Below are 26,993 nucleotides of genomic sequence, written 5' to 3' on the forward strand. Positions count from 1 at the left end.
ACTAGATGTTACATGCAGTTGTATCCTCTTATTCCTCTCTTCTGTTATAAGAATTTTAAAGTCTCAAATATAGAATAAATATTCATAAATGCACACATATCTAAATATATGAACCACTTGTCTGAAATAGTATGGGAGAGCAATCCTTAAACCATTTTGACTTTCCCAATGACCTCAAATACTCCTCTGCAGTGAGGGAAGGCAAATGGGGAGAACCTTCCCATTGTCTTTTCGCTTACAAATCCTGTCTTAAGGGCGTATTTGTGTATTAGTAGGGTGAGTCTGTGACCTGGATTCAGGAACTAAAGTATTAACCATCACAAAAGAATGGCCAGACTGCCCAGTAATGCAATCAGTGACCATTAACAGGTATCCTGGCAGACAGGATTTCTGCTGTAGACCACCTGCTTCTGTGATGTATGTATGGTGGTTTTTTTTTGGGGGGGGGGGTCTTGGGCTACAGGGTGGGCAATTTCAAAAGTCTATATAAGGATTTGCGCACCATTGTTCAGGGTTCTCCTCCCTCTTGCGTGTGGTGAGGGGGGGACCCTGTTGTAACAGTTCCTTGAATAAAGGTCAGGCTTACTAGCTGCTTTGCTTCTCAATATACTCTGGTTGGCCTCTGTTTTCTCCTACCAATAGGGAAACCACTTAAGAACTCTATACGGGCTCCATACCCCATAAGGGAAAGGGAGCTGTTTTTCTTATAACACTTCCTTTTAAATGAAAAGCAGCCACAGGAGGCTCAGAGTGGGCTAGGAGGAGTTGGGGGTCAGGAAAGGCTTACACTAGCTCTGGGGAGTTATCAAAAATATTGACGCACTTGAGACCACCATTATTTATTATTTTCTTTCTTCCTTCTTCTCTCCCTGCCTCTTTAAGAATTTGTATGAATCGTGTTCAGCACAGATTTTTTTTTTTTTTGTCTCATGTTTTAGAGTGTTCCAACTACAGCTCTGGCAGTCAGGTAGAGCAAGCAACACACTCCGGCACCAATAGATACTTCATCACAGTGCTTTGGGTGTTGATGGCAAATGGTATTCGGAATATTCTTTTTCATCCAAGTACCTCATTCTCTCCTCCACCTGCACCTTGGTTTCTCAGAAGCTGTTTTAAGCATGCACAGAAAGACAAGGCATGACTAAGACAAACTCATAATATGGCCAAAACAAAATAAAAAAATTCCTTCCAGTAGCACCTTAAAGACCAACTAAGTTAGTTCTTGGTATGAGCTTTCGTGTGCATGCACACTTCTTCAGATATAATATCATAATATGGTATGAGCAAAAGAGATTGCCTGTGGTTGTTCCTTGTCAAGTGTATTTATAGTAGTAAATCTGGACATGACAAAACAAAGGAATATGAAATGCCCCACAGAACCACATAGAAGAGGCACAAAGTGCATCCACCAAACCTTTATTCATCTAGTATTGACAAAATACTGCCCTCTTTTAATTCTTGAGAATCCATACGACTTTATCTCAAATTGTTGCGTTCTTGTGCTTTCTCACTGCTACTGCTTTTTGAGGAAAAAGAAGCTTTCAGCAGCACAAGGGCTGCATAATTTCCTGTGAAATAGCCGTGGAACTATTGCCTTGCTTGGTGTGACGGAGTGGTTGGTGACTTTAGTGTTGTCTTTAACACTGCACACCTTTCTGCTCATATCATCACCCCTGCCACCAATTCCCCAGTGACGCTGATGAGAGAAAAATTTAAGGGGTGAGATTAGTGAAACAAGCCTGTCTTGTCTTAAGCACTGTCTTACCAACTTCACAGGTGACATGTCTGTTTCTTTTCTCTTTTGGTAAGGCGTAACACTAACTTTGTGAACCAGTATTTGTGCACGCACACACACACATGCAATTTTTTTAAAGGAAAGCAAAACCCCTTTATTAAGGAGCTGAAAACCACAAACCACCGACCCTCGTGTGAAATTCACAGAAAAGAAGGTTTTCAGGCTCTAAAAGGTCAGAAAGGTACAATGCAGAGGAGGCGGCACCCAACCCTTCTACTTTAGTTAGAAATCATTCATTGGATGCCTGCATGAGGCTATGTAAACTCAGTTGAACTGCCTCAGGGGCAGGCAAAAACAATGGGAGAAAACAGGTGAGAGAAGACAGGCCTGGCTTAGAATAACAAGCTCTATCTTCCTGCTGCTTATTTTCTTTTACTTAGTTTTTTTTTATCTCAAGCAACTCCTCTGCACAGGCAGGAATAGATTCACTTGGCTCCTAACTTTCCTTTCAACAACTTGACAGAATTTCTTCCATGGAAATGAAAGACTCTTCCATTTCTCCCTTCCCTCCACAACCACTTGTGTCCCCTTTCTGCTCCTGGGGTTGAGGGAACCTTTGGAATAGTCTTGTTTATGAAAAGGAGGGAGAACGAGTAACTTACCTTCCAAGGCAATATGTTTCCCAGTGTCTCAAGGACAGGTAGAAATGGTTAAAAGAGAAACAACTTGAGCCTGCACCTACTTTCTTCTCATCCCTACCACCTAGTTTTGCCCTAGGGGGTTTCTATTTGGGTAAATAGTTTCTCCTTGCACAGTATAATGGGATAGTGGTTGTTGCTGCCTCCCAGCTGTGCCCTGCTTACCTGGTGTGGGCGGATATTTGCTTGATAACTGAACAACAAATACTTACCGATGGCAACAAAAAGCTCTGTATGGCTTTCTGGCACCAACACAAGTATGTGATGTGCAACAACAACAACCCACACCTCCATTATGTCGAAGCAACCAAACACAAGTGCTATGACCCACAGGCTAGCTGCCTAGTGAAATCAGAGATGCAAAGAGCTTCTTCCAGTTCTTTTATTTAAATCAACAGAATACAAACAGAGAGAATTATGCTCTCTCAGTTTTGAGACACTGCTCAGAGTGCCTGCTCCACACTCCCTGCTTGCGTTACGTCCTAGCTTCCCAACCCCCTTCTTACTACCTATGGTGGCCGGCAATGGAATCTTTCTCTTTCTGTTTGGCTCTCTGATCTAAGATACAAAGGAATCGCCTGGTCCTCAGAGAAAGGAGGTTCCATCAGGCTTTCAAGTGACGTAGTGTCCACTGTCTGCTGTACTGTTCTCCCACTTCAGAGTCCTGTCTCTGTTCAGGACCAGAGCCTTTGCTAGCTTGCTCCTGTTCCCAACTCTTGGCTGCTTCTTCTGAGGAGTGTCCTGTTCACCACCAACACCATAATATCATCATCTTCCACCTGCCCAGAAGCCTCTTGAGATGGAGGTCTCTACCAGTCCTTCTGCCCATCAGGCCAGTCCCTGACAACGTGGCTTTAGCTTTGCTCCTGCTCACTACAGTTCTAACATCTGCTGCTGCTGCTTGCTAATTGGAAGGCTGGCGTTTCAAATCCCAGCTCCTGCCCACCCAGCAGTTCAAAAGCATGGCAGTGCAAGAAGATAAATAGGTACCGCTGTAGCGGGAAATTAAACACCGTTTCCATGCGCTCTGGTTTCCGTCATGGTGTTCCGTTGCGCCAGAAGTGGTTTAGTCATGCTGGCCACGTGACCTGGAAGGCTGTCTGTGGACAAACACCGGCTCCCTCGGTCTGAAAGCAATATGACCGCTCCATTCCATATTCACACTTAAATGGACTTAACCGTCCAGGGGTCCTTTACCCCCCCCTTTTTTACCTTGTGTGCAGGCTACAAATATTTCCCCTGCCATGTGATAAGGGAAGTGCTGTCGTACGCTGAAACATGAGGAATTCTGCACGAAATGCAGGCATGACTCATTTTATTGCGCTTTGCTTTATCACGCTTTGCAGACATTGCTCCTGGTGAGGATGTGGGTATAGCTGCAGGTAGCCCAGCTGCTTCCAGAGGAAGGAAGACCCAGCCCACCCTCTTCTGTCCATGGGAGTGGAGCTGGTTAGAGATGGAGCCAGGTTATCTATCTATCTATCTATCTATCTATCTATCTATCTATCTGAATGAGACATTGCAGACACCATTGGATTCATTAATGAACCCAAATAAGGTTCCTGTGACTTTAACAGCTACAGAACTTCAGCAAGCCCAGTGTTTCTCCTTACAGTGTATGGAGTGGCTGCAGAAATCCCACAGCTAAGCCTCCCCACAAAGAACAATAAATACTAGCGGATACCTTGTCTAGTTTCAGTTCAGAATGACTAGGCTTACAAAGAGAAACCAAGGAGTCATGTGGCCAGTGGTGGAGCGTCATACCCCAGCACCGGGGGCAGAGAGCAGGCGGGGGCAAGGCTGGTGCGTGTCCTGGGGGCGGGGTGGGTGGGGGTGGAGAGCGGGTGGGGCTGGCGCACATCCCGGGGGCGGGGGGCGCCGCCTGTGGGGACGGGGTGCCCAGCGCTGGCGGGGGGGCAGCTGCGATGGCACCCTGCCGGGATCGCGCTGCCGGGGCCGGTGCGCTCCCCTCGCACTCCTCTTCTTCTGCCAGTGCATGTGGCATCTTAAAAATGGCTGCCACAGACTCACTAAAGAGACACCAAACTCTCTCATAATGAATTGAGTATGAGTTTACCTCAGCGACCAGCCTCGCTGCAGAAATTGCAGCTGGAATAAAAATGAAGCAAATGTCCTAGCAGAACAAATGTGATAAATTGCCCATAAAATACAACTTTCTGGCGAACACCGACGAGCCTGTTTCCTGAACTGCAGGAAGCTTGTGGATTGCTATTCCAGATGAAACGCTGTTTCACCCATCCGTTGTTTCTCAGGGGAATTTAGCAGACTGGTGTCAGCCAAGGAGGTTTAGCATAAAAGGCCACAATGAAAGTGCTGAAAAGGAATTTTGGGTGTTACAGAATTGACATTTATAGGAGACATTCTTTCTGCTAAAGGTGTAAAACCAGACAGAAAAGGGGGAAAAAAGTCTGTAAACATGATGCCACGTCCACAGTCAAAGAAGGGTGTTTGGAGATAATTTTTTTTTTTGGGGGGGGGGGGTGAATTATCTTGGAAAATTTATCCCTAATTTTTCCACAGCAGCAAAGTCTCTTCGGCAGCTTCTGGAACAGGAAAATTAATGGCACAAGAATCAGAAACAGGTTGTTTCCCAGAATGCTTTGAAGCAGCACCTTGTAAGTCAGTCAGTCTTAAAGTTCTATTACCCAACTAGATGTGTCAGGATTTCAGCAGGTGCTTTATAGCCGTGCTCTTTCAAAAATATTGATGACTGGGTACCAGTGGCATATGCATCAAAGCTGCTCACTGATGCTGAATCTAGATATGCACAGATTAAGAAAGAGCTAATTGCTATATTATTTTCTTGTGAAAGATTTACTCAATGTATTTATGGACAAACAGTGCCTGTGGAAACAGATCCTGAGCCTCTCATAGCTTTATTCTGCAATCCTTTGAATGACAGTGCTTTACAGAAGCAACAATGACCGCTCCCCACTTAAAACGGGGGGCGCCTTTTGCGTGGACGCGTGCAGCCCTGGATCTGGAGTGGCCCCATCAGCATAGGCTTTGCCTTCCCTCAGGTGGGATACCTGGAGGTCCCCGCCTAACCCCAGTGAGTTGTCCAATCCCACCTGGGGGAAGCGTTGCCAGGGAAACCAGGCCAGGTAAGGGGAGGGATTACCTGCCCACACAATAGAGGGTGGATCTTACTTGTTAATCCTCACTTGGCTCCAGAGCTTCTCCCACCCTACCCACCCTCAGTTAATGTCTTCTTTTGCAGGTTAACCTCTCCACAGGTATGCGGGCGCTGCTACGATAAGGTCGCTGTTAAAGGGCCGGAAAGGAATTTCCCTGCATTGGCAGGTTTCGCCTTTCCCGTAGCAAACCGTCACAACTTTGGCGGTATCAGGCCTTGGGCGGAATCCTTTAGTCCATCTTCCTCTTTGCGGCGGCGATACCAGGGTTCCCCGTTAAAGGGGTTTTTGAAGGGAGGCTTTGGCCGTACGCCGAAAGGTCGTCATTGCTCTCCCCTGCGGCGGCGTAACGGGGGCGGCTATCTCTGCTTGAACATATGTTCTCCAGAGCCGGCCCATCCCCCCCCCACACTGGATAACCCTGATGCTCCCTAGGTCCCCGGCTGGGGACTAGGGAGGGAGAACGCCCAATGCCTGAGCCAAGGTCTACCCACATTTGAAATTTAATAAAGTTGTGGCCAATTTAATCCCATAGCACGTTGTCTAGAGTCGTTATTCCACATGACGGGGGGGACCACTCGGGATCTGGGGACTCCGCCTGTCCACGCAAACAATGCTCAAATGGCAGAAGTAGCATTTGGAGGCGATGTAGACAGCAGGAAACATTGTGCTCATTGTCGATGGACTTTCAAGAGCTGTTCCCCCACATTACAGTGGGGGACCTTAGGGACAGAAATGCAAGCTTATGCAGTGTGGGAGTTGCAGCTGGGAAGTCCCTGGCAGATGGCTATCTAACTACTGTTGGTTTCTGCTCTCTTCACTGTGCAGCGAAGTGCTTGTCACGAGACAGGTGTTTACATTCCACAGTCTGTGCTGTTGGGTTTTCCCACAGGAAAGGAGACTGGATGTGACGTACACTGGTTTCCTGTTTTTCACTGTTCACACTGTGTTTCTCTCCGTGCTTCAGAGGAGAGAGGATGCTTTCTCTGCTCCGGCAGAGGCAAGATGTTTCTCTGTAATCTACCAGCTTTGAAGTGTAAATAAAGTAATATAGAGTATGTGGCACGTACTCCTCATCATTCCGCTGTGCTTGGGACACTGCAATATCAACAGTCCAGTGAGGGACAGTCAACCACGTTCTGAGGTTGTTTGTTCCACTGCCAGGCAGCTCTTGCCATCAGAGGGTTTCCCCTCGATGTTTCGTCAGAATCTCTACAGCAAACAGGCTATGAGATTCTGTGCATCGCATTTTCACTGACCCTAGCCCAGGGGTTTGTACTAGGCTAGACCAAACTTACCAGCATGTTGCTCAAGGGGTAGTATTGCCTATTGCATAGGTATTGCATACCTCTCCCGCTATGCCCCACGGAGAGCCTTAAGGTCCATAAATAGCAACACCCTAGTGGTCCCGGGCCCAAAGAAGTTAGATTAGCTTCAACCAGAGCCAGGGCCTTTTCAACTCTGGCTCCGGCCTGGTGGAACGCTCTGCCTCATGAGACCAGGGCCCTGCAGGATCTGATTTCTTTCCGCAGGGTCTGTAAGACAGAGTTGTTCCACCTGGCCTTTGGCTTGGAGCCAATTTGATTCCCTCCCCTACCCCTCTTTCTTTTTTCTTTTTCCTTTCTCCTCCTCTGATGAGGCTGCATTTTAACATTTTTTAATGTTTCAATATTTTAATGTTGTATTTTAATCTTGTTTTTAAGCTGTATTCATTCAACTTGTTTTTATTATTGCTTGTTAGCCACCCTGAGCCCGGCCTTGGCTGGGGAGGGCGGAGTATAAATAAAATTATTATTATTATTATTATTATTATTATTATTATGCCAAATTACACCATGTGAACCAGGTTTCTACCCTCCAATCATGTGGTATATTCTTTATTTAGCTTTTTAACTGCCATAAGCTTTGCTGCTGTTATAAGGTTGACTAGTATTTCTTGATCACTTTCCGAGATCACATTCGTCAAATAACCAAGGTTAGAACTGAGTAGGGGATGTATGGGGTATCCTAACCTATCTGAGATGTTGGTCTATACCAAGTTCCAAAATGTTTGTATTTGAAGGCAGTTCCAGAAGACGTGTGTATAGTCTGCTTTTCTTAATCCGTATCTCCAACATTTGCCTGACTCCAGTCCATATATGACGTTAAATTTACAAGTTGTCAATACCATTGGCCAAAGTTCCTAAAGTAAATCTCCTTTAAATCTGCTGAAATTGTGTAGGTTGAGAAATTGTCCCCAATCCAGTCCTATTGTTTCCTAGTCATTCTTTGACTCATCACTGTTTTTCGTGTATGTATCCTCATTCTGTTAACACAACTCCTATACTCCATAGCAGCAAAGTTGTTGACTATGATAATTATAACGCAAAGCCAGTGATGGTCTTTTGCAGATCCAATATTTTTCTCTCTCCTTGCCTGCAGGTGCAGCTTTAGTATAGTGGCTGAGAGCCCAACTTTAAAATGAGATACCTAGCTGTCTGGAATACTTGCATGCCTAACTTTTTTTGACCCACTCTTTAAAGCTCTGTGTCTGAGCACTCTTTGGGGGGGGGGGGGCTCCAGAGCTTTCCTCGCAAAAACCTGCTCTTTTGAGCTGAAGCACAACAAACAGAAATTTGAGTTTTTCACAGGGTTGCTGTTTGCCCCAATTCAGCTTTAAAGAGCTGAACTGTTTTTGTGGGGAAAGCTCTGGAGGTGAAAAGGAAAAGGAAAGTGTTTGGACACAGAGCTTTTAGACTACGCTTGGAAAGCACAGAGGAAAGTTCAGTGTGGATACGCCCTAAGTTCTTCTTCACTTAAAATCAGGACTTTTTTTTTTTTAATTACTTTATTGTACAGTTGTTTCTTTAGGTCTGACTACATAACAATGGAAACAGAAAGCATATCATTTTAGTATCACAATAAAGCATCCATTATTAGCACCACATAAAAGACTAACTGAAACAGAACACTCCTAAATTAGTGTCTGTTTGTTTTGTTTTTTTTATAAATATTTATTGAGGTTTTTCATAACCAAACAAAATCAAAGAAAATACACCAATAACAACAATCAAACCAGGAATCAAAAAAAACAAACAGAGTCAAAAACAGCACAACCTGAAAAAAAGGAAAAATAAAAAGAAAATTGTTACTTGCATTTACTATCTCTACAACCCTCTTTCCTGACTTCCTCACATCTCCCTTTTCTGTGTTCTCCTTTACACAATCAATTTTAGCAATTTCCTACCCTCTTTCCAGTCTTGTTCAATATTGTATATTTCAACCTATTATGCATTTACTTTCCTTCTCTTTTAAACACTGTTTCACATGTTCATTATGACTTAGCCCTTATATCATTTAATTAATCACAACATAATAATACTCTGGTCTTACCCCTTCTTTTCCACATCATTTTTGCATATTTCTTTTTACCAATTTCCTGATGCCATATTAATTTTTATATCCAACATCATTTTAACATTCAAACATTTTACAATGTTTTTGTAGGTATTCTTTGAACTTCTTCCAGTCCTCTTCCACCGATTCTTCTCCCCGGTCTCGGATTCTGCCAGTCATTTCTGCCACTTCCATGTAGTCGATCACTTGCATCTGCCATTCTTCCAAAGTGGGCAAATCTTGTGTCTTCCAGTGCTTTGCAATAAGTATTCTTGCTGCGGTTGTTACATACATAAAGAGTGTTCTATCTTTCTTTGGCACCGATTGGCCGACAATGACCAAAAGGAAGGCCTCTGGTTTCTTAGGGAAGGTATATTTAAATACCTTTTTTAGTTCATTATATATCATTTCCCAGAAAGCCTTAACCCTTGGGCAAGTCCACCAACGGTGAAAGAATGTTCCCTCAGTTTCTTTACATTTCCAACATTTATTATCAGGCGAATGGTAAATTTTTGCAAGCTTGACTGGGGTCATGTACCACCTATATATCATTTTCATAATATTTTCTTTTAAGGCATTACATGCCGTAAACTTCATATCGGTGGTAAAATCAGGACTGTTTTTTTGCACCTTAATCAAGGCTGCAAAATCACAGACATGCCCATTCAGATAAGTGGTTATTTGAGTCATGTACATAGTGTTCCCTTCCTGAAACTGATTGTCTCAAGACTGCTTCTCCTTGTTTCAAGCAGACTTACACATGAAGACGGACAGGAGAGAGAATGCATTGCAAGACGAAATTAATTCGTTCTACAAGTTTTTTGTCTTGCGATTTTTTTGTCTTGCGAAGCACGGATTTTGGAAAAGCTTCAAAAATCACCAAAGTCTTCAAAAACCTCAAAAAAGGCTACCACACCGCGTGCTATGAGTTGCTCTCGCTCGAAGTCAAGTCGCAACTGCACCCCCTGCAATGCACAGTTTTAAGAAAAAGGAAACAAACTTGCAAGACAAAGGAAACAAACTTGCAAGATGTTTTCGTCTTGCGAAGCAAGCCCATAGGGAAATTCGTCTTGCGAAGCAACTCAAAAAACAAAAAACTCTTTCGTCTTGCGAGTTTTTCATCTTACGAGGCATTTTCGTCTTGCGAGGTACCACTGTAAGTGAAAGTGTGTGTGTTGTGAGGTGAGGTGAGGTGTGAAGCAATACATTGACTTTCACATCACCTGTATTTGACAAGTGAGATCAAACACACCCCTCAAGCCAATAATAATCCCTAATTTAGCATGCAAACTGCTTCTTGAGCAGCCTGGCAGCATGCCCTGCTGTATTTTCCTATGACCTAAATGCCTGTTGGGTAAGTGATGAATTTCCAAAACTACTTGGGTAGGGAGTCAAGTTGGGGGGTGGGGGTGGTGGGGCACGCTCACAACCTTGAGCAGTGCAACCACAAAATCACAATTGTCAATACTGTGATAATTGTGACCTTTTGTTTGCCTCTTCCAGAGACCTATATCGTTGGCAAAATAGCCAGGAGAGCCATTTGCATGCCTGCACTAGTGGATCTGTTTATCAGTGGTTTATGCACAGAGAGTACATTTAAAAGGGCTGCCCATGAGCGGCCACCATAGAGACTGCGACAGGACTATTTGATTAAACCTTTATCTTGCTATCCAGACAAATGTTGTCTTTTAAAAGCTGCTCACATCAATTAAAAAGAAAAAGAAAAGAAAGGCCCTGTCCTCAGACTTACATACTAAAAAGACAAGACACAGAGAGGCAGGGTTTGGTGAGGAGACAGTGGACAGTGTTAGAATAAAATCCTGATTTGTAAGCCATTTGTCGCCTTTGAGGCAATTTGTGTAATTCTTCTCTCCATATCTGAATGAAAAGCAGCTGCCAATTCCCTTTCAACTTGCTCTAACTCTAAAAATGAAGGTGCGGAAAAGGTGTTTGTTGCAGAGTTAAAAGACCTATCTCAGGTTGTGACATATTCCATCTTTCAACATTCCTCTTCTAACTCCACAAGGCTCGGTGTAGTGTATTATGGACTATGTAATGTGCGTGCTCCTCCCTAAAGTCTTTCAACAGCCCTGTTAAGTTTTCATCCCTGTAAGCAGTCAAATGACACCAGTGCTGACAGTCTGCTTTGGGAGCAAAGCTGCGAGAAAGCTGCTTTCTAAAAGTGGAATAAATGAAAAAATGGAGTGAAAACACAGGCCTTCTGTCACAATCTTAATCTCCCATTTGCTCTGCAACTAGTGTGCTCCCATTGCTGGTTTGGGAAGTTGTGTACACACACACACACACACACACACACACACACACACACAGAGCACACACAGTGTCAGCCACAATCCATACTTATCCTGGATCTATCCTGCCATTTTTTAAAAAGGAACTACTACTGCATTTCAGATGCCCCCCAATACCAACTTTGATCCAAATCGAGAAAAAGATTGGCCTAGCAGCCTTTGAAGCTGGTCATGTGTATGTAGCCTTAAAGGTAAAGGAAACCCTAACCATTAGGTCCAGTCATGGACGACTCTGGGGTTGCGGCGCTCATCTTGCTTTACTGGCTGAGGGAGCCAGCATACAGCTTCTGGGTCCTGTGGCCAGCATGACTAAGCTGCTTCTGATGGACCAGAGCAGCACACGGAAACACCGTTTTCCTTCCCACCGGAGCGGTACCTATTTATCTACTTGCACTTTGACGTGCTTTCGAACTGCTAGGTTGGCAGAAGCAGGGACCAAGCAATGGGAGCTCACCCCGTCGCGGGGATTCGAACTGCCAACCTTCCGATTGGCAAGCTCTAGGCTCTGTGGTTTAACCCACAGCGCCAACCACATAGCCTTACTGAGCGTTTGATAAGACTCTGGGTGAAGATGTTGTTGTAGTTAGTGCAGCTTCAAGCACCGTGAGAATTTTGCCGACAGACTCTTTGTGGTTAACTGGAGGTATCTGAGGCATGCGAAAACTAATTTGAGGTAAGCTGAAGGATCAAAGCACTTAGAATTAGTTGACTCCAAAAACCACTCCCAGACAGCTAATCCCTTTCCACGCTCTTTGTTGTTGTCGTGTCCAACTCTTCGTGCCCCATGGACCAGAGCACGCCAGGCACTCCTGTCTTCCACTGCCTCCCGCAGTTTGGTCAAACTCATGTTGGTAGCTTCGAGAACACTGTCCAACCATCTCGTCCTCTGTCGCCCCCTTCTCCTTGTGCCCTCCATCTTTCCCAACATCAGGGTCTTTTCCAGGGAGTCTTCTCTTCTCATGAGGTGGCCAAAGTATTGGAGCCTCAGCTTCAGGATCTGTCCTTCCAGTGAGCACTCAGGGCTGATTTCCTTCAGAATGGATAGGTTTGATCTTCTTGCAGTCCATGGGACTCTCAAGAGTCTCCTCCAGCACCATAATTCAAAAGCACGCTCTACCACCTTCCAACTGTGAACCATCAGCCAACCCATCCAGATTTCATTCCTTGCAGTCCTCATTTTCCGCTTGCTTTTAACATTCCACACTCCCAAGTGATTTCCTGCCCCAAGACCTCCAAACCCAAACTGTGTACATGGCACATTGCACTCCTTCTAGAAAGCACATGCATCAAAATGGCTCGAAAAATCACATTTAAGCAAAATATGAGAAAACACATACTCTAGCTGCAAAACCAATGCTTTAAGAAACACTCGCTTTTTTTTTTAAGGCAGGCCTGCAAGTGGCCACTACCCCATTAGGGGGAAATGTGAAAAGCCTTTATCTAAAAAACAGCAACCCAGGCTTAACAGTTCACGCGACTAAGTACAGTACTAGGAAAAAAGTATGTCTCTAAAGTCTTCATACCAAAAGGCCCAACCATCAAACTCCTATTGTCATTGTTGCTTAATATGAAAAGCCATTCTACATATTGTAGACAAAAAGGCAGATCTTCATCAACACACAACTTCATAAAAAGCACTTTTTTTTTAAAGGACTAATCTTTGTCACTCTTATTGAAATAATTAAGGCATGGAATCTCTACTGTAAAGCAGTTGTAGGGGCATATGACAAAGAATTTAAAATGACCGCCATCGGTTGTGATAGAATACCTGTCAACTGCTCCAATAAAACTGGGGCACCCCAGTTTCAGGCAGCATGCTCTCAGCATGGAGCCCCAAAACGCACGATCACAGAGCCCAAAAACTTGTGGGATCGTGACCTTGTGCGATATCAGGGAGCCCCAAAACACGTTTTGAGGCTATCACATGGGAGAGGGGCCATGTCCCAGATCCTAAGGTAAGCATGTTGAAGGGTATGTGACAGTTTAGACCCTTTCCAGTTTACCATACAAAGCTAACGCTGAATTTAGGGCGCTCTGGGGGGTTTCCCTGCACAAGGCACCAAGCCATGGGGAAGCAATATTGAGAAGATCCATAACTGAGAAGATCCATTTGGTGGTGCCAAATTTTGGCCTGGCGCTGTATCACAAAAGATTACCACCCCTGACACAGATGGGCACTTATGCCCAGAAAACCATTACCCCTCACCTAAAGCTGATACGTCTCCTACTGGCCTTTTAAAAAATAGTCCTCATTGCTGGTACCGTCAAAAGAACACACGCACACACATTTGTATAACAAATTTAATAAAAAGTGAAGCATACAGTTTTAAAACCACATACGTTTATTTTCTGCAATTGGCCCACTAGAAAAAGCCAAGCCACCACACACTGGATCCCAAATCACTTTTATTAATAAATCTTTTAGTATGCTGTTCCTCTTAATTTATTCTATAGTCAGCCAGCTTTGCCTGCCTTCCTAAAGTGGGAGCAAAGGAGGAACAAAGGAAGGGGATGAGTCCCCTGTTACAGCTGGAAATGTTTACTGCCAGTTCATGCTCAGACTGATGTGATACAGTGGTCTGAAAATAAATTAGATTCCAATGTCCGTTTTCAGGAAACATAGAAAAAGAGAAGAAAAACAAAAAAGAATTACTGCTTCCAGAAAAGTAGGTGAAGGTAAAATATAGACCAGGCTAAGCAGGCCCCCACACTTGGGATGTGAAGTCCACAGCTGTTAAAGAGTCAGCATGAATGGAGAAAAACTATTGAAGTGCAGAGAATGAAATAAATGGAAAAAACAGCATAAGGGAAAGGGTTTTGGAAAACCAGCAGCTATTTTCAAAAACTGAGGTTTCCAAAGCTTTCAGACACCACTATCTTAAGCTTCTAGAAGGAAGCAGGCTTGCAGTTCTTTTGCAGACAGGGCCTTCAACCAAGGATTCCACATATACAATGATGGTGCTCAATCAGTAATTTAGTGCTAGTCAAATTTTAAAGACTTAAAAAGCACACGAGAAGGCCCAGCATTTCCACTATATATCAGTAGCAACTTCTGTTCTTTTATTTCAATTTCTTATGCCTCACCAAAAAAAGAGCAAATGTATTATCAAAACAAAATGGATTTTCAAAATAAATAAATAAATATGTGCATAAGCTACCGTATTTTTCCTTCTATAACACGCAGATTTTTTCTCCTAAAAAGGAAGGGGAAATGTCTGTGCGTGTTATTGAGCGAACGTGTGGTCCCTGGAGCCAAATGGTGCGAGGGGAGGCAAAAAAAAGCAGGCAAAAATCAAATCGCGCGTCTCCTAGAAGGGAAACCTGAAAAGAGGAAGCGGCTGCTTTCCGGCATTCTGCCTCAGAGTCTTACTGCCCACCCTCCTCTGTTTCGTTGCTGTGTTTGCTCAAACGGAACAAAGAGCAGGGAAAGCCCCTCCCCTCCAGGCAAGCAGAGGGGAAAGCAGAGTGAAAACATGCAGGAGGGAGAGAGAGAGAGAGAGCGCGCGCGAGCTGGCTGGCTTGGGTGGGTAGGTGAGGGAAAACTTTTGCCTTCCTTTCCTCCCTCCCGTTATACCCCTCTCCTGCATTCTTAGCCAGCTGCTTCTCTGCACACCCCTCTCCTGCTCCTTGTCCCTTCTGTGTTTTGCCTTCCCTCCCCACTTAAAATGTGGTTAAAAAGCATGGATCCACATGGATCCTCAGGATCTTTGCATTGGGTCAGCCCAAATTCACCATCAGATCACATGTCTGTGGCCACAGCATGAAGCACAAAAATGATACATCCACTGTTTCATTCAGAATGTTTTTCCCTTTGTTTTCCTCCTCTAAAAACGATGTGCGTGTTATGGTCAGGTGCGTGTTATAGAGCGAAAAATACGGTACATGTTTTGGAAATAGCTACTATAATTTAAATAGAAAACTGCAACCAGGTGACCTGTGAGTCAGCTGTTGATGGGCACCTTCAAAGCCCTTGCTACTCTCTTTTCAGGGGGTTCTTTGGATTGCACATCAAAATAAGCCAAACTATGGCATACTGCAGGGTTGGGTAGCCTCAGGCTAAATGCAGCCCTCCAAGCCTCCCTACTTGGCCCTTAGGCCACACCCCCTCCACAGCCACACCCATTTCCCCAGCCCACACCCCTCACTAGCTCTGCTTTGCACCCTTGTTTTTGCCTGGCTGGAATCTGTCCTTGGACCCTGGCAATGCCTCTTGCTGGTCCTAATGGAGGACAGATATGTAAGTGTGGGAGTGCGTGTAGAAACTAACTTAGCATAAAAGTTATGTGCATTTTTCTGGTTTTATATTATAAACTGCCCCGTGATCCTCAGACAAAGGGCCATGTGAAAATTTACATAATAACAACAATACAAAATAGATTCATTCCTCTGCCCGTTTTTCCCTCTGACCCACCCAGCCATAGGTGCCAACTCCCCGGTCCTACCGAATTCCCCATAAAGTAAGGTTACCAGATTTTTTCCCAATGAATCTAGGGACACTTTTCAACTTCCTATTACATAAATGGATTTTGTCAGGGGACTGATTTGTAAATCCAGGGACTGTCCCCAGGAAATGGGGACATCTGGTAACCTTACCATAAAGGTGATGGGCACCCACAAATTTTGTTGCCAGGGCCATGCACGCTGCATGGTACCCATGGTCGTGGGGCCAAGCTGACACTTCTGCCACCCAGCATCTGGGAAGTTGCCCAGAAGAGAATGTGGCCCATGGGCTGAAAGAAAGGTTTTCCATCCCTGGTGTACAGGGACATACATGAATGTGCAGGCTCCCGGAGAGATGCCAACAGCCACTTTTATCCTCCCTGATCTTTTTTTAAGGTAAAGGGACCCCTGACCATTAGGTCCAGTCGTGACCGACTCTGGGGTTGTGGCGCTCATCTCACTTTATTGGCCGAGGGAGCCGGTGTACAGCCAGCATGACTAAGCCGCTTCTGGCGAACCAGAGCAGCGCACGGAAACGCCGTTTACCTTCCTGCTGGAGTGGTACCTATTTATCTACTTGCACTTTGACGTGCTTTCGAACTGCTAGGTTGGCAGGAGCTTTTTTTTACTCCTGTGTTAATCACAGCCTATGGTCAAAAATAAAGCAATAATAATAAAGATTTTATTAAAGCTTTTTCATAATACAGCAAGATAAAAAACTATCTAAACAAAAACAAGAACAGAGAAAGTGCAGAGTCCTCTCTCAAAGGTAGCTCTTAATGGTGGACCCCCCTCCCCAGCTCTCATCTGTTGGCTGCTATAGCCCTGTTTAGGGAAGCTTTTAATGTTTAATAGGTTATTGTATTTTAGTGTTTTGTTGGAAGCTGCCCAGAGTGGCTGGGGAAACCCAGCCAGATGGGCGGGGTATAAATAATAATAATAATAATAATAATAATAATAATTTATTATGTTGTAATTATACTTTACAGAGTTGTGTGGAAGCTGCCCCATGTCGTTTGACTCTTTTTAATAGTTATAGTTGTCTTTTCTCCCAGAAAAAAACAACCATTCAATACTTGCTTTCAAAGTTTAAAAGGAACATATGACTTTTGCTTGCTGTACTTGCTCTCGTCAGGTTGAATGTAGAAGAGAGGCAGGTGATACTTACCATACTGAAACATATTTACAAGAATTTGTATCTGGGACGGACTGATATTTACAGATTGGCTCTGAGGCAGGCAGCAGCATAGCACAACACAACTTGCTGCTCTCACAGTTAAAACTCACACAGTTGATAACTGAACTGAAAAAAATGCCTGTGTGTGTCATCACAAAATTCTATACTACAGCACTAACCCTTTGCATAGTATTTTGGATGCACCATTCCAACATATAGGTCCCCTATCCCTGACCTACTTAGTCACTAGAGTTCCCTCTCCTGCTCTTTTTGGTTCTCCTTTCCCCTCGTTTGTGTAGGCACCCCCTCCTTTCAGTCTCTCATAAACATGCATCAGTTATACCAGCGGCACTGTTGTCGGAAGATAGCAGAAGACAAATGGCCTGATCAGAGAGACATGGTTTATGGACTTTTTACACTTGCAAGTGATGTAATTGAAAGGTTGCCATGCTTATTGTGTGCTATTTGGGTGTTTTCTGTATCAAAACTCAATAAAAAACAATTAAGAGGGGGGAAATGTACTAATCACATTTTGAAAGCTATTGCTGCTGGGGGAGTCGGGGTTCCCTGGATCTCTCTGTCCTAATGAAGTTTGTGACATGAAACCCTCGTCATTCTTGCCTTTGGGATAAAGGTCAATTGCTGTATTTGGCCCAGGTTGTTGCCTCTGGCTCCCTAGGGCTCCATCTGTTCAGGATTGATGAATTGCACTCGCATCGTGTTCCGTGTCAACATCAAGTGTCTGTTTTCCTTCACCCATTCCTGTGTTGCTCCTTCCAGACAAACACATTACAATTATCCAACTGTCTGTTCTGGATCTCGCCAGTCATTTCCCAATGTAGTTATTTGGTGAGGTTTGAAGTTTAAACTGATATATTCAGGAGTTTATATTCTATCAGCTAATAGGTACAACTGGAGCGAGACAGTACCCATACTTATTGGGATGGATTGATCCTGAATATCTTAGCAGCTTCAGTAATACAGTGGTACCTCAGGTTAAGTACTTAATTCGTTCCAGAGGTCCATACTTAACCTGAAACTGTTCTTAACCTGAAGCACCACTTTAGCTAATAGGGCCTCCTGCTGCTGCAACGCAACCGGGGCACGATTTCTGTTCTCATCCTGAAGCAAAGTTCTTAACCTGAAGCACTATTTCTGGGTTAGCGGAGTCTGTAACCTGAAGCGTATGTAACCTGAGGTACCACTGTATAGTACTGAGCAGTGTTGCCTTCAGGATCTTGCCATACACATCCTCCAAAAAAAATTAATAAAAAATCAGGAAGAGGTAGGCTGTGTATATTCTTAGGCTGCATCTAATCCTCTAGGATATTCTGTGTGAAATGGGAATGTTAGTGGGATGGACCTTCTGCTGGTTTTGAGGCCCTTGTCCACTACACAACAACCTCCATTGCCTGTCCTGCTACTGAGTAGCAAAGATAAAAAAAAGTGCAGGGGCATAATAATCACACAGGCTGCATGTAAGTGCTGGCCTGCCTGAACTAGGAGAAGATATTAGAGAGGCTGATACAGTCAAATCTTGGCTCCTGAATGCCTCCGTTACCATACGTTTTGGCTCCCACACACCGAAAATCCAGAAGTGTTCCGGTTTTTGAATGTTTTTCAGAAGCCAAATGTCCAACGTGGCTTCCACTTGAGTGCAGGAAGTTCCTGCAGCCAATCGGAAGCCATGCCTCGGTTGTCAAACATTTCAAGAAGCCAAATGGGCTTCTGGAATGGATTAAGTTCGACAACCGAGGTTTGACTGCGCAGGTCACACACTATTCCCCTTTTTGTGTCCACCCCAAATAACTGCAGGTTTGCTTGGCGAGCCTACACTGCTAAGCTAAACCACCCCAGATCATATGTGCCCATCCATCTCACACACAAAAATCAAGTTTAATGCCAAAAACAGCATAGTTCATAGGATGTATTCCACTGTTGCACCAAAACGTACCAGGCTAATATAGATCCCTGGGGCTGCTATAGGGTAGGTAAAAAAGAAAATCCGAGAAATCCAACCACTCTGAGGCTGCCTCATCAACCAAGATATTAAGTGACCACCAGTTGCTGGTCACTCTTAAAACCTGAAAACAGCTGTCTTCTTCCATGGTTACGCCTGGTCTAACCTCCTTTCCTCCCCCAAAGCTGAGCTTATATCCACCCAGTTAATGTTACAGATCCACATCCTTGAGCTTTTTTATTTCCATAAGATGCCCAAAGCTTCAGGTGCTGCTGTAGCCTCTCTGGTTACTTGGCAATGAATAAAAAACAACCAGCCATTTGAAAAAGTATTAATTTAATCGGCTTAAGGAGAAATTTCAGGAACATTTTGTTTGATTAATAACATTATAACTGTGGTTGTACAATTACCTGTTCAGTATATGATAAACATGGTTTCCTGCTATGAGCCAAAAGCTCAATTGTATTTTTTTAGTTGGTTAGTATTCTAGTGACAAGACTGGTGAATTTCATCTAGGGCCCCAATGTTGTTATGTTACATAAGTCTTTGCGTGTGCAATAATAATAACAAAAATGCAGCTGTGGCAGACTCCAATTTGGACTGATATTGCAGTGGTAGCAGAAGGGGTTAGCGCTCTACTGTGTTGCAGTCCAGACCCACATTGCCACTCCACTGCCATTAAAAACCACCACTATGATTCTCGTGCATAGACACACTTAACATAACCTGGTTTGGTCCTTAGAATAAGAGGCACCCTCAGTGTAAAACAATTCCTAAGAAGGAAACCCAACTTTCCCACAGATTTCTGAACCAAAAAACCTATGGACTGGCAAGAACCTTGCATCTAACCTTCTAACCCCATTGCAAAGAGATGTAACAGTCAGTAACAAGTTTTACAGGCTTGAACTCTGCCAAAATAGAAAATGGGTTTTAGCCAGGACCTAAAGAGCTTTTTTTAAAGCACACAACACAGCTCACATATCACCCGTGGGATTCTAGATTCTCTTCCCCTTCACAACACCACAAACTGCTATGGAAACTCCTAACAGATTTAAACAGATTGCAATTCTCCATGCATGCAAGCACCACTCAAGGCCTCAGGTGTGTGGAATAAGTTTCCTGGTTCTTTGGATCCTGCCCATTACTGTGGCATTGGAGTAAAACAGTAAATGAAAATATGGCCAACTATGCCATATTTCAAACGGAATTATGCTCTGCCCAGATATCACACTGACAGTTCAGCTACAACGCTCAAATTTTAAACAGAAGATTAAAAAATCCTAGGAATCCAAAGAGTTACACTATGTACGTCCTGTGGGATTTGAGTCGCCCCTTATTTGAAGACACTCACAGCATTGTGCTGGGAATTCAGATTTGCCAATCAGCATGCAGTGGTGTGTTGTTGTTTTTACACATCCCCTACTTAAAGCAACCAAGAAAGGCTCTGCTTCACCAGCTTAGCATTCAATGAGAGGTTCCAATGGTTTTAGCAAGAACACAGAATCTCTAGGTCACCCCTCTCGTTTGCTTCTGGTCAGATGGAAAGGGGGCATGGAAAACAGTGTTGCATTTTGAATGCCAGCTCCTCCCTACCATGAGGCACTGCAATACTGCAGACATCTTGAACCTTCAGCAAGATGAATGGTCAGGAGGGTTCAGATTATGGCCAGGCGTCCCAAAACCAAGTGCGTGCCTCTAAAATAGCTCTATACCTGCCTCCATTTTTGGTCAACCTTTAGCACCACACTGGATACTGATCTGGAGGGTTCTCTGCCATCTCTTCCCAGATGTCACTCCTGAAGGCCAGAAGAATGCTGGCGTTGTGTATGGTTGCACATATATGGTCCTTTGGAAGCCTAGTCAAGAGTGAGTGATTCAAGCCTTACAGCTTCAGTGAAAAGATGGTAGGATGTTGCAAATCACCATTAGAGAAAGCTAAATGGATGTTCTTGCGTATCCTTCACCAATACTTTTGGCCCTGTTGGTGTGTCATGAATACACTGTAAATAGCTTTCCATTTGAAAATTTTCACTTTTTAATGAGCATCTCAGTCTTTTGAATTAGCACTCACACACTTGCATATGTTTTACAGGTGCTCTTGCTAACGCTCCAAACAATTTAACCATTTCAACAAGGAAGAAAACGAAATAAGGTCTAGCAAAATAGACGTAAGTAAAGCAATTTACAATATGTTCATAGTAATCTGCATTGTATCTTTCCCCCCAAAACCTATCCACTTTTTGCAGCTCCCCCCAGTTACTTCATTAGATAGGACAGTGTGAACAAGACACAAGTTTATACTTCATGATTTGAACACTCCTTGTCATCTATTTATCTATAAACTTATGAAAAATATCCCCATAGGGCATTTCCCTGTGCAATTTTCAGTAACAAAGGGTTAGGAAACCTATAATAATTAAGTAAATCAATTAAGCACCATAAGTGAAACTACACATTTGGAAATAGAATAAACTTGGTCAGAGCAAGCAAAAATAATCAGGAAATTAAACTTTTGCTATCAAAAAGGCAATTTTATTCCCTGAAACAAACATCTGATCCTAGATATGGTGCTCATTAGGCACATGAAAACACTCTTTTTCCTATCAAAAACAAAACTGAGTACCCTGGTGTAACCAGATTGTTGCCAATGAGGATACCTTGTACATGGTTAAGAAACAAAAATCTTAATGTTGTGCTCAGTCTTAATGTTTACTATAGGTACAGACTTTAGTAGAGAGTAATTGTTCAGGCCTATCACGCTGCAATTTTTTAAAAAAACCTCTTGTGGATTAAATTTTTAAAAGGACTATCTGGATTGCTTTCATGAGTTTTGGTAAGACCAATAGCAAACTGACAATCGTCATGATGAGGTATTATGCATTGGGTCTATTTTGAAGGTGTTTTAGGGCATGAATGCAGTAGCTATGATTTGACCATACACTGCATTGAGTTGACATGCTGGGTTAAAATTAAATAGCAAAAATTTAGTGGAGATTAGAACAGGATGTTTAACAGATGTATTTAAACTTCACATTTTTTACCAATTGCTAGCAGACATTAACAAACGTTATTTTGGGGGATGAGTGTCACAATTTCAGATATTCTACATATATATCTGAAAAAACTTTAAACAAATAAGAACTGGTGCCTAAAAATGTAGGTATTTATAGGCAGAATTAAATTATTTTAACAATTCTAAGGTAGGTAATGCTTTCTGATACTGTTTAGAAAAGTATCATTTTATTTTTGTGGACTAAATGATTACACTCATAGCTAGGAATCAAAATTTAAAATAGACTGTTTCAGAATGGAAATGGCCGAAACTCCAAATTACACTTCAGAATTAACAGGACCATTTGTCTACTTGGGAAATTTTGCCCTGTAAAAGAATCAGCAGGGCAAAATTATGAAAGCACTACACTTTGTTTAAAAAAGATAGTGTGTTTTTCTGTATTTAAAAATAAATGTTTGCTTTTTGGAGTCAGTTAAGTATTGTTCAGAACATAAAGTTACAAATGCTATTGAGACTACACTTTGTGAACTAATGCTTTCAGTAATACCAGATAGGGGGAACTAGTAATCCAAAATTATTTTCGGGTTTTGTTTTTTAAGAAAATTGCAGCATGGCATAAATTTCATCGCCTGTTTGTTTAAAAATTTCAATAGAAAAGCTGTTTTATAGAAATATAAACCCATTTTTCATCTGCTTCTCAGGAGTGCTGCTTTGTCAAGAATGTCTCCTATGACAGAAACGTTTAGTATCCGCCTTAGCTATTCTTGCACTATAGCAGGGGAAGCCATCCAAACAGGTTAGATTGACATCAGTATACTTTGGGCTGGTTGTGTGTGAGAAACGTTTTGGAGTACTCTGTGAGAAGTGTGCTATGAGTAAATTGTATGATCACATTTAACTGAAGAAAATTAAAGATGTAAGGAGTAAACAGCTTTCAAATTGGGTCCACGCTATATCTGGATACTGGGATAGCCATGAGACTCATAAACGATCGCTTTTTTGTGTGTAATTTCACTTTGGATAGTAACCAGGCTTATAAAAGGTTCCTGTTTCCAAAGATGTTATTGGGGTCCACAAATTCTTTGACAGATTTCAGCATCCCATAGCCAACATCTGAGATGCTCTCTTTCAGCCACTGCTTCCGTAACTTGCCCACTGGAAAGAAAAAGGGAAGGGGGGGGGAAAGTCTTTAATATTCACCATAATAGCAGGAGCCAATCAATCTTGTGACCATGAATGAACAAACACTGGGTGATAAATGCTTTTATTCAAAAATGAGAAATGTTTTGCTTTATTTGATTTATTGAGCCCACCAGACTATCAAGCTCATTAAGCTCAATGTACTCCCAGAGGAAGCCTGAGTTCCACACTGCCTACTCTCTTTACAAAGTATGAAATTTAGATAAAGTTTAGGCCAAGATGGTGCGTCACATTAAAAATTAAATTAAAGCTGCATATATTTTGAACGCTGTGAGCAGGATATATTGAGATACGGCAAAGGAAACACCAATCCTAAGGCTTACTCTTTTTTAGATATACAAAAGTATGTAGGCTTTCATACAAAGAGGCTTTTTAAATGTTGAGCACTTAAACACGCACAAAGTGGATGCAGCTGCAGGAAGTTACTAAAATAATAATAATAAAAAAAAATATGGCTAACAAGCCAGGAAGCACGTTTCTCACAAAAGTGGGTGGTTGAACTCAAGGCTGCAATCCTATACCCAGTTACCTGGAAGGATGTCCCCACTGAGCTCAACGGAACTTACGCCTGAGTAAACATATATACGATTGTGCTGTTAACTATGTGTACAACGAAGATCGCCATGACAGTTGCCAGGACTTTTGTGCGACTTAGTACTCATATTGCCTAGGATATCATAACTCAGTTTTCTGACTTCAATGATAATCTATTTATTTTATTAATTAAAATTATACCCCACCCTTTCTCCCCAAAGAGCCCAAGGGCGACCAGATGAAACAATAAAAAAAATTAAAATACAGTTGCGGATCTACAACATTCAAACATAAACGTACAGATTTTTTTTATTATTAACCATCAGTAGTGTCTTTTAATGGCTGTTAATTATTTAATTATTATCAAGGCAGACACCCATTTATATTTGCTAGCTTCAACCAGGGCTCCGTTGGGAGGAAGGCCGCGATATAAATGTTACAAACAAACAAAGGGCATGATCCATTTGTATAAGCCAATATGCCACAGCCCCTGCCTCTTCCACGTATTTGCAACTAAATTCAACCCATCTTGCATGGCCCATTCTACCTAAAGTGTCGTTCAAATAATTAATGATGGGGATTACCAAAGGAGAGCAGAGCATTTTTGTTTCTTCTCTCTGAGGAATACAAACCATGTTGCAGAGCTGACTGAACAGCAATGGCTAGGAGAAAAAAAAAGCCTGATCTGTTTTCTAAGTATTTGGCAAAAGCACAAGCCAATTATTGGCATCAAATTCATATGGCAACCTCAAACGTATAAGCAGTGTGGTTTGGAGAGAGTATGGAAAATGCACATTTCGTTAGAAAAAGATGGGCCTTTTCCTGTGACCATATTCCTATTCTCAATTTGGCAAGGCTGACATTCCAAGGACGGCAGAGATCTCTCAAGTCCAGCCACCCACATTCCAGTTAGAGCTAAAGAGACAATGAATAGTCTATGCTATTATCCGCTATTATCCGTAATACTGTTTCGGCGAACGTATCCTGTGGTTATGGATGTAATTGTCTCAAGAAGACCGAAAACAACTGGTCCAACAAGATGGAGCACATTAAAGCCACAGCAGGATGTCCGACAGCTAGCATGCCTGTCTTTCCCCCACCTCCAGTCATAATGCAATTCCACAAGGGACTGAACTGATCTCTCAGCCGCTGCACCAAACAGCCATTGCATATTTAATGAAGTCGCTCACCAAGTGCTTGAAAACAGAAGGTGCTCGGAGTGCATCATTAGTTCTGTCAGAGTGATAATTTACACATCTATCTTGTCACATTTTCTATGCTTTATACTTTTGCAATAATAAATCTAACATACATTTGATTAGCGAACCGGAAAGCCAAGGGGGGGGGGGGGAGGAGAAGCCGTACAGCGGACACTGGTGGTCCTTTATGAACGCATTTGATGATAAAAAAATTAACCCCTTTGTTCCATAAAGTTACAAGCTGCATGTCCTTAGTGCTTAACCACAACTATGTGGGCTAACCAAGGTTTCGTTTAAAAAAAGAGCAACACCATTTTGTCTTCCTTGAGGAACAAAGAATATTTGAATCAGATGGCTCGCCGGTGTTTCCGGCCTGCAGGGAGACTTTCTCATTCCTCCCTGAACATGCCAAGGATTCTTGCATGCACAGGAAGTGCTCTACCACTGAGCTAGAGATATACAAACTTCCTGTCCACCTGACTGCATAAATCCATGACTTCTCAGTGAGTACTTTCTACTAGCGAACTCCCTTGGACCATTCTGGGATAGCTGATATGTGATGGCTACAGTGGTGCCCCGCAAGACGAATGCCTCGCATTTTCCGTTTTGGAGGTGCTTCGCAAAACGAATTTCCTATGGGCTTGCTTCGCAAGACAAAAATGTCTTGCGAGTTCCTGCGGGGTTTTTTTCCTCCCCTCCCCCTTTTCTAAGCCGCTAAGCCGCTTATCTGCTTATCCACTAAAAGCGCTAATAGCGCTAATCCGCTAAGCCGTCAATGGGCTTGCTTCGCAAGACGAAAAAACCGCTAGACGAAGAGACTCGTGGAACGGATTAATTTCGTCTTGCGAGGAACCACTGTATTTCACAGATCCAAAGTATCTGTTCATGCAGCAGTCACTGGGTGATTGACATACGTAAGTGTCAACCAGCATGAAGGATTCATGCTGTGTGCCTTTAATCTAGATCTGCTTCTGTCTTGTAGGCTTTTTGCCTGCAAGTCAACCTGTAGCATAGTAATTGAGTATTTTTTTGCAATAATTAGTGTAGAGCCTATCATGACTGACAGGCTGCATTTAGGCTTATTTGCAGTCCTGACCAGTTATCCATTGCAATACTTGCTTTCACCTGCCTTCCCTCCCTCTTAATATCATTAGCTGGTCTGCTCTGATGTCATAGTTAGGTGACTTGAGACTCTAAACTACAATTGCGGGTTGAAAATGCACAACCACCATTTGTTCAATTAACCCATAAATATCACCTAAATGGGGGTGATGGCTTTTAACCACAACCTTGTGTGCACAAATCAGCTGAGCAGTATGTTCAATGGAAACAGGCACAAAATGATGAAGCCTAAGACATTTTAATCTAGGCATGTCCAAAATCCTCTTTGGGGGCCTAGTCCTGGCCTGCCAGTCTGTTTAATCTGGCCCCTGTGGCAGTTTATTTCCTGGGGTAAAATCCTAAAGAAACCCTCAACAACTTAATCCTAAAAAAAGGTCAACAACTTTGGCCGGCCCTCAAGGCCCTTCACTTCATCAAATTTGGACACCACTGTTAATCACTAACAGTATTTAAGAACCTAGAACTTTTGGTAGATTTTTGAGAGCCTTTTCACTTAACATGGTGTTTTCCTTCTGGGCACTTATACTCGTAATACTCCAGGATCATCAATGAAAATGTGTTATAACATTCTGCTATGCTTAGCATAATCTGAGGGGTGCAATTCAACCTCAAACTCTTCCAGTCTGTGTAAGCACTGCAGCTTGCCAGATGTTACAACGCACACACACTGTTCTAGGCATTGTCCCAATCCCTTCCCCAAGTCAATTTTGGGAAGGGGCAGGGAGGAGAGGACTATTGCACAAGGAGAAGTCCTTGCTCCAGGCTTCCACTGATGGGACTGCTTAGGTGAATCCCCAGCACATATCTGTAGACTGGTACCAGCAACTGGCAAAACTGAGCAGCCTGTGGCTAGAAATAAGACTTGCTAATGCAAGTCTCAGACATGGAAAGGTCCGCAATCCACACTCCCCTGTTTTTCTGGCATTTTGGAGAATAGTGATGAGGGCATGGAAGGGAAGAAGAAAAAGTCCAGACTGGCTCTACATGGGAGTGTGGAACATACACCCAAGTTGCCCCAGTTGATGAAAATATGCTCCCATTGGATGGAGAACATACCAGTGCCTGGACCATCG

At 43.0% G+C, this 26,993-nt stretch overlaps 1 protein-coding gene across 3 annotated transcripts in view; it reads right to left on the minus strand.

The window, feature by feature from the left end:
* Nucleotides 1-20,863: 20,863 nt before the first annotated feature.
* Nucleotides 20,864-26,993, minus strand: part of AGPS (alkylglycerone phosphate synthase) — an 83,500-nt gene continuing 77,370 nt past the window's right edge. For all 3 annotated transcript variants that reach the window (XM_079978366.1, XM_079978367.1, XM_079978365.1), the window contains exon 20: nt 20,864-23,020. In XM_079978366.1, coding sequence (XP_079834492.1) covers nt 22,899-23,020 — 122 coding nt within the window. In that variant the 3' untranslated portion in view covers nt 20,864-22,898. The remainder of the gene's footprint in view (nt 23,021-26,993) is intronic.

Source organism: Podarcis cretensis (assembly GCF_951804945.1).
Source record: "Podarcis cretensis genome assembly, chromosome: 1".
Taxonomy (NCBI): domain Eukaryota; kingdom Metazoa; phylum Chordata; class Lepidosauria; order Squamata; family Lacertidae; genus Podarcis; species Podarcis cretensis.